Here is a 17,472-nt window from a genome sequence, read left to right on the forward strand (position 1 = left end):
TGCCGAGGCATTCGGTCCTCTGGGTCACTCAGGACGGCATGATCCGCAGCCACCTTCTCCAAGCCACATACAAGTCCATGGGTTTCTTGGGACTGAAATTGATGCCTTGAAGACTGCTGCTGATGCCGAGTGCTAAGCTCCACCTCCATGCTGACACAAACCTTTCTCGTCCTCTTCCTGTGTGATAGGTGGGCCAGCATGAACACTGTCTGGATAAAGGGGGCCTTGAGAGGTAAGGAAGTCCTCCTCTTCCTCCCTCTGTTCTGCCTTAAGTGCTGTGTCCATTATTCCATGCAGGTGGGCATGTCACAGATTAGGCGGTTCTTGGGCAGGTTGTATTCCTTTTGGAGGTCAGCCAGCCGAGCACTGGCATTATATGACCAGCGAAAATGCAGAGTTTCCTGGCCTGCTTCAGGACATCCTGTAAGCCCGGGTACCTGGCCAAGAACCGCTGCACCACCAAGTTAAGGATGCAAGCTAAACAGGGCACATGGGTCAGTTGTCCCTGTCTCAGGGCAGAGAGGAGGTTGGTGCCATTGTCGCAAACCACCATTCCTGGCTTAAGCTGGCGTGGCGTCAACCATCTCTGAGCCTGCCCCTGCAGAGCTGACAGAACCTCTGCCCCAGTGTGGCTTCTGTCCCCCAAGCACACCAGCTCAAGCACTGCATGGCATCTTTTTGCCTGCGTACTTGCATAGCCCCTTGAACGCCTACGGAGCACCGCTGGTTCCAAGGACAAAGCACAGGAAGAGGCCATGGTGTAGGGAGAAGAGGAGGGGGTGGAGGAGAGAGGTGTGTCACAATCACCAGTAGTAGCATTTTGGAGGCGCGGTGGCGGAACAACCTCCAACACTACTGTACCTTGTCCTGCATCCTTCCCTGTCCATGCCTGCTGGACCATGAGTCAGCAGTAATATGCACCTTACCACTGACCTCCCTGTCCAGCGAGGCAGTAAAATTGCATTCCACATGCCGGTAGAGAGCTGGAATCGCCTTCCGTGAGAAAAAGACGTTTGGAAACCTGCCACTGAGGTACCGCACATTCCACAAACTCACAGAAGGGGGTAGAGTCTACCAACTGAAAAGGCAGCAGTTGAATTGCTAGCAATTTAGTCAAGCTAGCATTCAACCGCTGGGCATATGGATGGCTGGGAGCGAACTTCTTTCGGCGCTGCAGCAGATAGGACAGGGACATTTGCCTGGTACAATCTGATGTCGGTGTACCGATAGCAGATTTCCCGCAAGTACTTGGCTGTGACACACCTAATTCTACACCTTCATTCCTCTCAGTGCAGGTTTCAGAGAGGACTGAAGGTATAGTGGGGTTGGAGATCCCAGCTGTTGAGGAGCAAGGAGAGGTCCGCTTTGTTCTTTGGTGTGGATCTTTAAGGTACGCCTGCCAACGAACTGCATGGCAGGTCGACATATATCTGGTCAAGCATGTGGTGCCCAAGCGGGTGAGGTTTTGGCCACGCGAAATATGCTTGAGACATATATTGCAAATAGCAGCGGTGCGATCTGATGCACTCATCTCCAAAAAGGCCCACACCAAAGAACTTTTGGAATAATGCGAAGAGACAGCAGCCGGTGTGCTGCCCTTAAGGTGGCCCCTGGAGGGCATCCTGCCTCATTGGAGATGTGCCTCCTCCTCCCTCCTATCGGGCACCCACGTAGAGTCAGTGACCTCATCATCCCCTCCCTCCTCATCACTGTAGAAAACCTGGCAGTATGCTGCAGCTGGGGGAACATGACTGCCAGATTGCTGTCCTTTCTGGGCACCCCCTCTTTCTGGGCTCACGTTACTGCCTTCCTCGAGCTAGGTACCATCATCTGAGCCTTCAAACAGTTCGGGGGACTCCTCAAGAGGACATGGTGGGGCTAGGGAAGGAGTGACCGATGCCATTGAGCCAAGGGAAGAGGCTGCGTTGGCAGCTGCTTTGCCAGACAATGTACCCTGAGGATGGGTGAGAGAGGATGAGGAGGATGAGGACGGCTTAGTCATCCACTCTACCAAGTCTTCGACATGTTGCGGCTCAATGCGGCCAGCTGCTGAAAAAAAGGACAAGCGTGTCCCATGGCCACGTGCTGATGAGGATGCACCGTGTCCACGACCAGCACTGTTGCCTCTAGACACAGAGCCTGCTTGCCCTCTTTTATCGGCTCGTGACTGTCTGCCTTTCCTTGTTGTCCTTCCAGACATACCAACGGCCTGCAGGGAGATGTAGCTGCACAAAGCTGGGATGTATGTGTGTGTATATCTATCTATCTATCTATATATATATTATACTGCAGTTAGCAGAATCAACTGCCTGCCTGTAGTATTAGTAAGAGAACACCACCAGCAATTGTATTCAGGCAGCTTTAGGTGCACACTGTGCAAAGGACACAGTACACTAAGTGAAAATACTGCAGCTAGCACAATCACCTGCCTGCCTGTCAGTATATTAGGAAGAGAATACAGGAACGGATCTAGCTAAACTGAATACAGTCTATAAATATATATACACACACACACACACACAACACCTGGGATGCATATATATCCTCAACACACTGTAACTGCAGCTAACTGACTCGCCTGCCTGCTTTATCCAACTCAATTTTACATGACACTGTCTCTCTCTCTCTGTCTGTCTTTCACCACCGCCGCAACACACTACACAAGGCCGCAACTAGTGTGGGGCGTGTACTAAACCCGAGACATAATTGGCCAATTATGGCTCTCTTTGCTTACGGCGCTGTGATTGGCCAAGCATGCGGGTCATAGTGCATGCTTGGCCAATCATCAGCCAGCAATGCACTGCCGCAGTGAATTATGGGCCGTGACGCGCCACTCGAATTTGTCGCTGTAACGGAATGACCCGTGACACCCAGAGACCTTTGAAAGATGAGGGGTACTCCTGTGCCAGCGTCACTAATAACTCTTGGGTCTAAGGTCACCCTGTGTCCCTTTTGGGCATAGGGTGACTGAGAAATATTAATTAGAAATTACATGAGCTGGGACATAACTGATAATTCATATTGCAGGATATCTTGAGATATTCAAGTGATTTCACTCTGACCCACAACCGGTCAATAGTGACTCATTCCTTTGTGTAGCACAGGCTGTTGATATGCTAAGTCTGCTACTGTAGTGATGAAAGCTGTGATTGCATTCCATTGTCCATTTTGAGATGCTAATGCCACTGTTTTGTGTGAAGATGCTATTGAGGATAGATATGTGTTGTGAGTTAGCAGTCTAAAGGTCAGACGTCTGACTTAAGGAATGTGCATTATGCATGTGAGGGGAACTTGTCGGAGACGTAACGTCTGGAGATAATTAACTCCTCTGAATGTCATTATGTAAAAGATGTGATTGAAGTGCCGTGTGGGTGGAGTTGATTCATTGTTCACTTGGTTTCTAAAACTGTATATAAGAAAGCTAAGTTACCATTAAAAGTGTTCATACATTTTGACTCAGAGAACAGAGCTTGTCTCGTTATTTCTGAGGAAATGGGATGTCTGATGTCTGCTAGATTGTAGAGTGTCAGATAAGCTGTCGTGACTGATGGAAGAGAAATCGTAAACGGTGGTGACCGTTACAGTCGCGAACGGCCCATAATGTTCGAAATTCGGCGAACGGCCGAACAGACTTGAACTCGAAGCTCATCTCCAGTGCTGACTTTTAATAAGGACACTTACCTGTCCAGGGAGCATGTGATGTCGGCCCCCCGAGGCCGATCTGTCCATCTATATCCTCACTAAGGGAAACAGGCAGTGGAGCCTTGCGGCTTCACTGCCCGTTTCATACTGCGCATGCGCAAATGTTTTTTAATGTATTTTAAGGAGCGTGTTTATGTAAAAAAAAAAATTAGGGTGGACCTCCACTTTAAGGCTCACCATTAATGTTACAATATGACAGTACAATGAACTTTTCTGCCTGCAATACCCATCTGATCACATTGATGTACAGTATTATTTCATTTTGGGACCAAGGGGTAGATTATTATGACTAGCGGGCCACAAATGAGCTGCTCAGTCTTAAATGCCGGGTCTATTTTTTTGTCCCAGTCCAGGCCTGGTTGACACCATCAAGTAGCACTATGGGAGGCTAGGGGGAGGAGTCACACAAATGCGCTAGCCTGCTCAGTTCCCTACTGCCTGTCCTGCTGTCACTCCGCAGCGGCAGGACAGAGCACTGAGGCAGGCTGGCGGGGTGGGTGACACCATGTTTTAATCGCACCAGGTAACACCACCAACCCTAGTGACGCAACTGAAAGTGAGACTTCTTTAGGTTACTGGTCCTCTTTAATGCAGTTCTAACCAGCTAGTAGTTGATAACCAATACCTGCAATGGTATATTAGATTTCTTAGCCATGTGGCATGATCCTTTCCTCTCCTGTGGTGCAGAGAAAAGAATGGCAAAACCATTCAGAAGCCACCATCAGCAATCTGTGTGGCAGATCCTGACTCCGACAACCCACCTATGGATGGCTTAACATAGGGCATATAAATAAATGTTGTAGAAAACAAAAAACAAAGTAGGACTTTGTCTTGCTCGTAGCAGCTAATCCGGTGTTATACTTGTTGCTGTGAACACCACATTCACCTTTCTTTATTCTGTATGGTATAATGGAGGCCCTATGCAGCATAAACAAAAAGGTAATCCCACTGCTGTCTAGGTACAGAGCCAGTCAAAACCAGTGACAGATTTATTTATTACAGGTATTTATATAGCATCTTCAATTTATGCAGCTCTCTACATATAGTTCATTTCAGTGGGGGCTGGCGCTCCGTAAACTTTTTTTGGGGGGGCCGCAAAAAAAAAACCCCAGCTAGCTTGCCCGCCAGCCCCGCACCTACCCCATCAAGGCCGTGGGCGGCTTTTCCTCCTGGACAACCTGAGCAGGAAGACCATAGCGAATGTTGATTCGCTAATCTCCCAGAACCCAACCTTTTTGAAGCCTCTAAAAATAAAAAGCACGTAGAAATTCATGCATCCGGCACTCCGCATGGAGATTAGAGGCCGGCGCATGGAGATTAGGAGGGTGGCCCCTTATGGACCGGCCGCCGCTGGTAAATTCAAGTCAATCCCTGACCTCAAGGAGCTTACAGTCCAAGGTCCCTAACTCACATACTCATACTAGGGTCTGTTAACTGAATACTATGCATGCTTATTTTATCCCTGAAAACCAATCAGAATTCAGCAGCGATCTGAAATTCGATTGGTGGACTTGAATCACAGCTCATCACTTCTGGCATTGCCCAACAATAGAATCTGCTGCCATTGCATGACCTTTATAATAAATGGAACATCTCAAGCTTTTCTGGTTACTGTTTTATTGAGAAACACGTTTATAAATTAAAGCGATGTATACCCAGGTTTATATCTGCATCTCTGTAATGGAAAGAAATGGCCCAGGCTTATTCCTCCCCAGGTCGGCACTGTACAATGAAGGAGTGCATGTCCCGCAGTGCGACATGGAGGCAGTCCGACAGTCTCTCAGCATCCGTCTCCTGACAGCAGTCAAAGGCTGACACGCACACGGTGATGCTCTCCTGAGAGGGGGAGAAGCAGACGCTGTAACCATCAGGAACGAGCGGTCCATAGCACATCACACAGGCCATGGGAGAGTTAACCTAGGGGAGAAATAGAGAGAACGCTAGAATTATGCAATTATGGGTATTAGATGTGTACCCAACCACCCATCACACTACGAGCCTTGTGTAAGTGTTCTAAGGTTGTGTAATTATGTGACTGGGTACCAACAAGCTGAAAGGGGGTTTGAATATAAAAATCCAAAATCTGACTGACTATCAGAATAACTTGATATATAAAGACAGAGCATGGGTGCCACAGAGACCAGAAGAATCTATTACTAAATGTTTAACTGTACGAGAAAGCCATCGCGTTTCAGAGGTTTACACTCCCTTCATCACGGCCACGGTTCAAATAAGTAAAAAAAACTCTTGCAGGCAAAGATGAACTGTAACAAGATTTCAAGCCAACTTGGTGCTAAGCCACACCTGCCATTCTTATTGGCCAACAGAAGTTTTGGCATTGCACAGTTGAATAGTGGGCTGAGGCTTTGCACAGGAGTGACTGGAACTTACCCAACCTGAGCAGAAGAACATGTACTTGTACCATGCACCTTGCACCTGAATGTACTTTTAATCTCACAGATGTGAAAAAAACAAAGTACCAGTCAGTGCATTCATGTATAACAACTTCCCTTAGCCTTTCTAATGATCTACTGGTGTTTTTCTTACTGTCCTCCACCTTCTATGTGCCTCCCGTAATCTATACCCAATTTGTGGGAGGTGCCCGAAAAAAACGAAGCCTCATTCTGACACTCTGTATCAGTATGATGGCACAGAGCTCTGCTGTAAGCATGCCTGCTTGGGTAACAAGACAAGCTAGAAAGATGGGACAAACTGTTACATGCATTTTATCATCTGAAGAACGGGACCAACAAAAATGTGTAGTGAGAGTTCTTCATTGCAGCATAGAGGAGCTTTTCAAGTGTAGTCCTATGTATGCTTACGCTGAGTAACCCTTTCCTCCTTAGTTACAGTGCTAGTGATTGCCTGCTTGGATTGGATTGAAATAAATGCTTATAGAGCGCCTAATGCGAGTTCTGAAACTCGCGTCTAAGCACCAAGTGTGGTCACATGGACAAGGGAAGAGACTTTAACACTATGTAAGCTCCATGTCATGATTTACACCCCACTGCTTCTCCATGTTCCTATTAGTGGACAGAGCTTCAGGAGAGCAAGGGTTAGGGAAGTTTAAGAGGGCTGGGAGGGAGCATTTGTCTTTTAGACACATGCCCACTTCTATGACACTGCAGTGAGAGGTGTGCCTCCACTGCATCATTTTTATTGGACAGCTTGGGCCAATGGTACTTTACCATTGGTCCAAGAATCCAAGCTGCCCATTGAGCCTCTGATAAGAAGTGAGGAGAGGCACGGTGAGCTCAACCTCTCAGTCTGCTGTAGACAGAGTGTGCCAGCTTGTATTTAAACTGGCCACTCTGTATGTAGCTTCTGACAGGCTGCACAAGAAGCCCTTTATCTCCGGAAGCATAAGTCCGAGGAGCCCCAAATTTTGAGCAGTGGTGGGGTACGAGTTACGCTACCTGTATCTGTAACCCCAGGTTGCTGAGCTTCGACCCTAGAAGCGCGATTGTTTTTTTTTTCTGTTCTGCCTCACCTGCCCCCCCTGACTGCACGTTCCTGCTTTAAGGATATTTTTATACAAACATGAGACTTGCTTTGAAGCAACCTCTCCAACAACGCTACATTATGTGTCCATGTGATTGTACAAACCTGTCCTGTGAAGAGCTTCCAGTGGGAAGACACAGCATATGATGTATCCATAAGGAGAGTGGGGAGGGCCAACCCAGAAGAGATACAAAGCATCTTCAGAGCCAAGATAGTGCCATCTACTGACTGCCCCTGTAACACCTGGAAAAACAAATATATTGTTGCAATTAATCCTAGTGGTATTAACATAACCATTCATTTATGCTTTGCATACAGACAATGGTGACTTTTTCAGGTTGACCATTAATAAGGAAAACCAACAACCTCTTTTCACAATGAATGGTTTTGAAAGTTTATTTAGAATTGAAGAGTCCAAAGTAAAAGTAAAGATTAAAAAAAAACTAGATTAAAATGACCGTGGAGGTCTTACATTGGTAATTGTGCCAAAACGAAGTGTGTTTGGAGTAATGCAGGCTCTTTAGACAGTTGCCACGTAGGACCTCCCCAAAGTATTGATTTAATGTTACATTTAATGCACTAGGATGACAAGTAACACTTATACTATAAATCTTTTAGTATTTACAAGAGACATTCATTTCTGTTATTATGGAATGCCTTCACTTGACCTAAAGTACTGTAGAATGTTAGGAGACCAATTGTCAGTCTGCAGAATGCACAAGTCCTTCCAAGGCCATTCCAACCACCATGTATTACACCAGGGCTCAAAATTTTCAAGTCCTGAGCTACTAGCCAGGCCTCAAGGCGTACTTGCCACCAGTTGCCCCGCCCAACCCCTACCATGTCCTGCCCCCTAATCCCGCCCCTAGACACGTCCTCATGAATCTCATGAAATGACACTTATGTTTTATGCAGAATTAAGTTCTAAAAATAAATATTAAGAACAACTTTATCCATGCCCAAAAATGCAGCCTGCCCATGTCTACCAATGCAGCATGTGTCCCCAGTGCAGCAAAATGTCCCCAATGCACATCCACTGAAGCAGGTCTGTAGACTCTGGCCCATCCACTGAAGCAGGTCTGTAGACTCTGGCCCATCCACTGAAGCAGGTCTGTAGACTCTGGCCCATCCACTGAAGCAGGTCTGTAGACTCTGGCCCATCCACTGAAGCAGGTCTGTAGACTCTGGCCCATCCACTGAAGCAGGTCTGTAGACTCTGGCCCATCCACTGAAGCAGGTCTGTAGACTCTGGCCCATCCACTGAAGCAGGTCTGTAGACTCTGGCCCATCCACTGAAGCAGGTCTGTAGACTCTGGCCCATCCACTGAAGCAGGTCTGTAGACTCTGGCCCATCCACTGAAGCAGGTCTGTAGACTCTGGCCCATCCACTGAAGCAGGTCTGTAGACTCTGGCCCATCCACTGAAGCAGGTCTGTAGACTCTGGCCCATCCACTGAAGCAGGTCTGTAGACTCTGGCCCATCCACTGAAGCAGGTCTGTAGTCTCTGGCCCATCTACTGAAGCAGGTCTGTAGACCGCTGTGAGGGCTTCGATCTGAGGTAATACATAATGAGCTAGTAGGCATAACCTACCAGCTCATTATGCTTTTGTCTTGCAGTTTTTTTTTGTTTTTTTTTAGGGTTTATAACCACTTTAAGCTGACAATAAAATCTGTAAGCCGATTGATTTCTATGCACTCTCCAGGTTTAGTAAATCTTCCCCTGAGCAATGCATTTTTGTACTTTTTTGTAATGTACTGTAATAACACTGCCAGGAAAACTTCAACTACTGCATTACATTTTTTTTCTAATCCATGGTAATAAAGAATGAACATTGCAAGCACTTTCAGAAAGTGTTCTAGTTTGTTCTATCCACGCTCATTGCCAATTCAACTGTACAGTTTGGTATTAATGTAGATGTGGTAAAAAAAAAAAAAAAAAAAAAAAAAAGGTACGTGGGATAAAAAAGGAATTAAAAATAATGAATACTACCATAATAATAACTACAGTTATCAGAATTAAATTTTTTCAAGAGAATGGCCCTTTAAAGTTTGAGGCCGTGCATGCCGCATGCTTAACGCTTGAAAAAGAGAACGAGTGCTAGACTATAGAAAATTATCAGCTCCACCTGCTGGGAATCCGTGGGATAATGAGAGCAAGGATTTAGCGAGCAACCAAACATTCAAGTTAAAAATACCATCACCCTATGTGAAAGAAAGAGAGAGGAGGAGAGTGGAAAGATGACGGATATTATGCTACTATAACAGGTTACTGTATACTAGGACATTATTAGCAAAGGCAGACAATAAGCAATTGCAAAAAAACTGCGTGCACGTATGCGTGCGTATCTGCTGTCCTCCTGCTTAGGCCTCACTCACCCAGGCATAAAGATCTCTACATTCGTATGAAGAGCTTTTTGTTTCCATCATTTGTTTGTTTTTTTTCTTTTGTAAAGCGCTTTGGAGAAGGTACCATTAGTCCCGGTTCACACTGATGCGGTGTGGGATTCGCAGCGATTCCACATTACGATTGCATCGCGTTCATGCAAACCGAAGTGGGTATCAATGTCAACGACGCCCCAAAAATGCTGCTGAATTGGATTGCGGAGGAGGAGGAGGAAAGGGGGAAGAGGAAAGGGGGAAGAGGAAAGGGGGAAGAGGAAAGGGGGAAGAGGAAAGGGGGAAGAGGAAAGGGGGAAGAGGAAAGGGGGAAGAGGAAAGGGGGAAGAGGAAAGGGGGAAGAGGAAAGGGGGAAGAGGAAAGGGGGAAGAGGAAAGGGGGAGGAGGAGGAGGAGGAGGAGGAAAGGGGGGGGAGGAGGAGGAGGAGGAGGAGGAGGAGGAGGAGGAGGAGGAGGAGGAGGAGGAGGAAAGGGGGGGAGGAGGAGGAAAGGGGGGGAGGAGGAGGAGGAGGAAAGGGGGGGAGGAGGAGGAGGAGGAGGAAAGGGGGGGAGGAGGAGGAGGAAAGGGGGGGAGGAGGAGGAGGAGGAGGAGGAGGAGGAGGAGGAGGAGGAGGAGGAAAGGGGGGGGGGAGGAGGAGGAGGAGGAGGAGGAGGAGGAGGAGGCGGAGGAAAGGGGGGGGAGGAGGAGGAGGCGGAGGAAAGGAGGAGGAGGAGGAGGAGGAGGAGGAGGAGGAGGAGGAGGAGGAGGAGGAGGAGGAGGAGGAAAGGGGGGGAGGAGGAAAGGGGGGGAGGAGGAGGAGGAGGAAAGGGGGGGAGGAGGAGGAGGAGGAAAGGGGGGGAGGAGGAGGAGGAGGAGGAGGAGGAGGAGGAGGAGGAGGAGGAGGAGGAGGAGGAGCTGAGCCTACCCCTTTACTGTGGGTGCGGTGCGATTTGCAGTGCGATTTGAGCCATACAAAATGAATGGGCTCAAATCGCACTGCAAGGAATCGTATGTGATTTAAACAGGAATGCGGTGCGATTTCTGTCCAAATCACATGCGGTTTCCTGCATTGCAATAGTGTGAAGCGAGACCCAAAAGGCACTATATATAAAAGTATTATTATTATACAGGGTTTATATAGCGCCAACAGTTTGCGCAGCGCTTTACAACATGAGGCCAGACAGTTCAGCTACAATACAATTCAATACAGGAGGAATCAGAGGGCGCTGCTCATTACAGCTTACAATCAGAAAGCTCTTTTAAGAAATTTTGTGAAGTAGTGTATATGAATTGTTGTGATCTGTAGGAAAATATGCATACCTCCAAACTTTTTGAGATGGGAATGAGGGACACCTATCAGCAAAAGTATGCAGGCATAGGACACACCCCTTGCCACGCCCCCTTAAAGGAGAATTGTACAAAAAAATTAAAGAGATTGGTATTACCTTTTGTACCACCAATCCCTCCCTTTAGAATGTAAGCTCTACGAGCAGGGCCCTCCTGTACCTTCTGCATTGAACTGTACTGTAATTGTGCTGTCCCCCCTATACATTGTAAAGCGCTGCGTAAACTGTTGACGCTTTATAAATCATGTATAATGATAATAATAATAAATAATAGGTTGAACCCACAAGTGCTTTTTTCACCACTACTATTACTTTATATTGGCTTTTGGAATTTACAAATGCAGCAATTTAGAAATCAAATGAAAGGTTTAGTGCTGGGAAACACTTTGATAGATAAATAGTGCATTTTATATACATTTATATAGAACAGACCAAAATGAGGAGGAATGTGGGACATTGCTCCGAATCAGGGACAGTCCCTCGTAATCCGGGACAGTTGGGAGCTATGTGTATGTGCACACATACAGTACCTGTAATACACATTTTTCTTGAAAACCCCCCTCCCATATATATATATATATATATATATATATATATATATATATATATATATATATATATATATATATATATATATATATATATATATATATATATATATATATATATATATATATATATATATATATCCAGGAATTGATGTAATGAATATTGGCGCTTCTCAGCCTTCCTACATAGGTTGAAGCTATAGATTACCCCCTACTGGCCCACTGTGTAATCAGAACAGACTTAGTAAACACATTTCATCGCTACAGGACAAATAGATGGGATGCATAGCATAGCATAGAGATATTTGCAGCAAGCCCTAGAACACCATTGAAAATGGGGAGGGTAGTGCTGCGCTAATCAGTGGTGAATGGATAAGTGAATAAACAGGTGGGGGAGGGGAATGAAAGTAGGTGTAATTGAAATGAGGAGCAATATAGCCCAAATGGCATCAGCATAAAAATAAATATAAATGATCAGTGAACAATAACAGTAATGGTGCAAATCATATAACTACACAGGTTCCTCTTAATGTGATGAAATACACTATAAGTAATGGTGCAAAAAAAATTTTCAGGTAACTGTGCTAAGTGACACTCCTATATTGGTGATAAACAGTCCATCAACAGAGTTTGAAAAATATTAGCAAAAAATATAAGTAAAATTTCAAAAGTCCAAGAAAGCAAAAGTGCAAGTGTAGGTCCGCAATATGGAGTGAGAGGAAAATGGGTATCCAGTGATCCTTTTAGGGTAAGTAAGGATGTCCCCTTACCTTACTGCTGTAAGGTAACAGCATATAGATCCAACCACATTAGATGGTTCACTCGATGGGCTCTGATCCAACAACGGCAGGTCCTCCTTGGGGTTCTCGTCCCAGATTGGTCAGTTTCTCGCCCCAAAGAAATAAAGCATCGATGGTGTGATACCGTTTTAAAAATTTTAATTCTCAAAGAAAATAGACAGGGGTACTCACATAATCCAAAATACAATTGAGCATGTAAAAAAGAGGGGCAATCTGTCGCCAACGTCACCTCCGATACCTCTCAGTGGACTCATGCGCATTCGTCACTATCATGTGACTTCCTCAGGAGGGATCCTGAGTCACATGATAGTGACGAATGCGCATGAGTCCACTGAGAGGTATCGGAGGTGACGTTGGCGACAGATTGCCCCTCTTTTTTACATGCTCAATTGTATTTTGGATTATGTGAGTACCCCTGTCTATTTTCTTTGAGAATTAAAATTTTTAAAACGGTATCACACCATCGATGCTTTATTTCTTTGGGGCGAGAAACTGACCAATCTGGGACGAGAACCCCAAGGAGGACCTGCCGTTGTTGGATCAGAGCCCATCGAGTGAACCATCTAATGTGGTTGGATCTATATGCTGTTACCTTACAGCAGTAAGGTAAGGGGACATCCTTACTTACCCTAAAAGGATCACTGGATACCCATTTTTCTCTCACTCCATATTGCGGACCTACACTTGCACTTTTGCTTTCTTGGACTTTTGAAATTTTACTTATATTTTTTGCTAATATTTTTCAAACTCTGTTGATGGACTGTTTATCACCAATATAGGAGTGTCACTTAGCACAGTTACCTGAAAAATTTTTTTGCACCATTACTTATAGTGTATTTCATCACATTAAGAGGAACCTGTGTAGTTATATGATTTGCACCATTACTGTTATTGTTCACTGATCATTTATATTTATTTTTATGCTGATGCCATTTGGGCTATATTGCTCCTCATTTCAATTACACCTACTTTCATTCCCCTCCCCCACCTGTTTATTCACTTATCCATTCACCACTGATTAGCGCAGCACTACCCTCCCCATTTTCAATTGCTTATGGTTTGATACACCTTCCAGTGCCGCAGCTGTACCTCCACTTCTCATCACTTTCATTTCCCCTCCCCCTTTCTTCCCCTCTCTGTTTCCCCTCCTTTGATAAGCGCGGTAATATCCATTTTTCCCCTAGAACACCATGCTTCCATTTTTCCTATCTCCGTTGAAGTATACTACACTTGTAATTCACCAGTCTGCGTGGAACTACGCAGGACATAAACTTTGCATTTTCCTGTCTCTATGGAACTAACATTTATAGGTAACGTTGATCCGGGGGAAATCCAATTGCCTCTCGGGGGATCAGGAAGGAATTTTTTCCCCTGCTGTAGCAAATTGGATCATGCTCTGCTGGGGTTTTTCACCTTCCTCTGGACCAACTGTGGGTATAGAATTTTGTATATGGGATTGTACGATACTTTTATTTTATTTATTTTTTTATGGTAGAACTACTGTAGGTGGACTTGTGTATTTTTTCAACTTGACTAACTATGTAACTATGTAAGTAGGCACCTTTTCAAATATACATCAAAGTGCAATTTTCACTTAAAATATTTATAATATTTAAGTAGCTTTAATACTACAAAATGCACAGCGCTCCATACACTATTAATGCAGTTTATTGTTTTTCCCTTTCTCCCGATCCCTCCTGTGTCCAGGAAGAGCACACTTTGGTGAGTATGAATTTAATATGAAGTAATCTCACTGTAAAATGTAAGATATTCATATAATGGATAAGAAGATACAAACAAGAAGTTCAGAGACTATAGAAACATATACGCTTTGTTTATAAAGATCACAGAACTGCAATGTGATCATTGATATTTTAGAATGTTAACCACTTGCTTACTGGGCACATATACCCCCTTCCTGCCCAGGCGAAATTTCAGCTTTCAACACTGCGTCGCTATAAATTAAAATTGACGTCATTTTTTTCCCACAAATAGAACTTTCTTTTGGTGGTATTTGATCACCTCTGCAGTTTTTATTTTTTGCGCTATAAACAAAAAAGAGCGCCAATTTTGAAAAAAAAATTCTAACTTTTTGCTATAATAAATATCAAATTTAGAAAAAAAAAAAAAAAAATGTTCTCAGTTTAGGCCGATATGCATTCTACATATTTTTGGTAAATAAAAAAAAAAAAATAAAAAAAAATAAAAAAAATCGCAATAAGCGTATAGTGATTGGTTTGTGCAAAAGTTATAGTGGCTACAAAATAGGGGATAGAATTCTGCCATTTTTTTAATTATTTTTTTTTTTACTAGTAATACGGCGATCTGCGAATTTTGTCAGGACTGCGATATTGCCGCGGACACATGGGACACTTTTGACACATTTTTGGGACCATTCACATTTATATAGCGAACAGTGCTATAAAAATGCACCGATTATTATTATTATTATACAGGATTTATATAGCGCCAACAGTTTACGCAGCGCTTTACAACATCAGGGAAGACATTATAGTTACAATACAATTTAATACAGGAATCAGGGCCAGATTAAGAACATCATGGGCCTGGTGCTGAGGATTTTGGTGGGGCCTTTTAGGCTGCATTCACACCTCCGCGACAAGTAACGCCGCGTACGCGGCGTATTTTTCCACGAATAGTGTAACTTTTTTTTTACAAATCCTTCCTATTGCTTTGTATGGCCGAACGCCAATGCCGCCTGAAAAAAAGGGTCCGGGACTTTTTTTCATGCCGCAGGTGTACGGCGTCTATGAGATGTGAACCATCTCATAGACAGCAATGGGAATTCTCCCCTCCAGCGGCACGAGCGGCCGGCGTCGGGCGTTTTGTCGCGGAGGTGTGAATGGGGTGTAATAAATAATAAATAAATGCGTGGGAATGACATGAACGCAGCCCAGCCAAGGCAAGTGACCAAAGGCACAGAACCCAGACGGAAGACCGGGTGAAGATGGAAGCGCCCGGGCCCCGCCTGATTCATCGCAGCGCAGCACTGGAGGGCTCAGTCTGAAAATTGAAGTGTACACTAATGTGCTAATATGCTGTGCATACTTGTACGTTGTGGCATAACCTACCCCAGGGCCTCTAAAAAGTAGTAATGTCAGGAAAGTTTACTACCACTTTATTATCACAGGATCCCAGGAGCCTCTCATGGGGCCCCCTACTGACCCGGTGGACGGTGGCCCTTGGGCAGTGCCTAAGTGCACAGTTGCCAACATTTAAAAAATATTTTCAGGGCCACTTTTTTATATAAGTGCTATATTTAGTAGCTGAGATCTCCGATGTTCCTCTATACATCATAGTAGTAATCACAAAATTAAATGAGTACTAATAATGGGGCAGAACAAATATGAGAACTGAGATTTCCTTTAGTTGAACTAACAAAAGTGTGTCCTTTCTAGAGCTGGTAACATTGAGGGTATTCAGTATAATTTTAAAGAACTGTTTTTGTGGGTAAGCGACATAGGGGAGAAGTATGGACGGTATATAAGTGGGAAGTATGTGCAGGTGAGGGAGAGGAATGTGGAGGGTCTAACAGTGGGCACTATGTACAGGAGAGGAGTACAAAGGGTACGGAAAAAAGCACTATGTACAGGAGAGGAGTGTGAAGGGTATGACAATGGGCAGTATGTACAGGAAGAGTGAGGGGGTATGACAGAGGGTAGTACGTACCAGAGAGAAGTGTGGAGGGTATGATGGGGCAGTATGTACAGGAGAGGAGTGTGGAGGGTATGACAGTGGGCAGTATGTACAGGAGAGGAATGTAGACGGTATTATAGTGGGCTCTATGTATAGGAGAGGAGTGTCGAGGGTATGACAGTGAACACTATGTATAGGAGAGGAGTGTGGAGGGTATGACAGTGAGCAGTATGTACAGGAGAGGAGTGTGGAGGGTGCGACAGTGGGCACTAAGTACAGGAGAGAAGTGTATGACAGCAGGCACTATGTACAGGAGAGGAGTGTGAAGGGTATGACAGTGGGCGCTATGTATAGGAGAGGAGTGTGAAGGGTATGACAGTGGGCACTATGTACAGGAGAGGAGTGTGTAGGGTATGACAGTGGGTACTATGTATAGGAGAGAAGTGTGGAGAGTATGACAGTGGGCACTATGTACAGGAGAGGAGTATGGAGAGTATGACAGTGAGCACTATGTACAGGAGTGGAAGGATATTTAGGGACTACGTAGTGGTTAAGCGGGTCATACATGGATTGAAATTACGCCAATTATGCAGAGACCAGCCATAGTCAATCTATGTATGGGCTAGCTGGTTTTACACAAGTCAATCTATTAATCAACTTGAGTACAACCAGCCTGTTTTTTTTCTTAAAACAATCAGTGCTGCCAGCTAAAGTTAGCAACACTGATCATTGTACTCACTGGCAGAACACAATAACACTGCAGGAGTGATTCCCCCATCCACAGGTCAGCAGGTGAGAGGGTGTGTGGGGACAGGCTGGGGAGAGATACTAGTCAGTGGCTGGGTAGGCACTGGTAGTATCAGAGCCAGATACACACAGGTTACATACGCCACGATCGTTAGAGCGAGAACAATAATTCTAGTACTAGACCTTCTCTGTAACTCTAAACATGTAACCTAAAAAAATGTAAAGCATCGCTTAGGATGCTTTACAAAAAAATTGTGCTAACTTAACTAACTAACTGTTTTTTTAATGAATGAAACATTTTTTTCCAAAAAAACATGTTTGAAAAATTGCTGCGCATATACCGTGCTAGAGCTGCACAATTAATCGTTAAAAAAATCGTGATGTCGATTCAACCCCCCTGACGATCTCCAATGCAGAGTTTGCTGATTCTCTCATATAACAAGTGGAGAGACTTTCAGCTGTCAAAAGAAAATATCTGGGCAGTCTGCCAAGTTTTTAACAGGAAACATTGTAACTGACACTTCCTTCTTAGATCAAAGGGATAAACTTCTGTGTGTAAAGAACAAATCTGGGCAGTCTGCGAAGTTTGTAAACAAAATGAAACATTGTAACTAACATTGTAACTAAATGTAACCACTTAAAGTCCAACACTTGTTTCTTAAGTTAGAAAGCAATATTATTTGCTAGAAAATTACTTGGAACCGCCAAACATTATATATATTTTAGCAGAGACCCCGGGGAATACAATGGCTATTGCTGCAATATGTTATGTCACACTGCATTTTCCCACTTCAA

At 44.6% G+C, this 17,472-nt stretch overlaps 1 protein-coding gene across 1 annotated transcript in view; it reads right to left on the reverse strand.

Annotated features, from left to right (window-relative positions):
• Nucleotides 1–5,302: 5,302 nt before the first annotated feature.
• LOC120913246 (carnitine O-acetyltransferase-like) overlaps nt 5,303–17,472 on the reverse strand; it is an 80,044-nt gene continuing 67,874 nt past the window's right edge. The window contains exons 13-14 of the mRNA XM_040323064.1: nt 7,309–7,446; nt 5,303–5,619 (exon numbers count right to left, since the gene is read on the reverse strand). Coding sequence (XP_040178998.1) covers nt 5,404–5,619; nt 7,309–7,446 — 354 coding nt within the window. The 3' untranslated portion in view covers nt 5,303–5,403. The remainder of the gene's footprint in view (nt 5,620–7,308; nt 7,447–17,472) is intronic.

This window comes from Rana temporaria, chromosome 9 (assembly GCF_905171775.1).
Source record: "Rana temporaria chromosome 9, aRanTem1.1, whole genome shotgun sequence".
NCBI classification, from domain to species: Eukaryota; Metazoa; Chordata; class Amphibia; order Anura; family Ranidae; genus Rana; species Rana temporaria.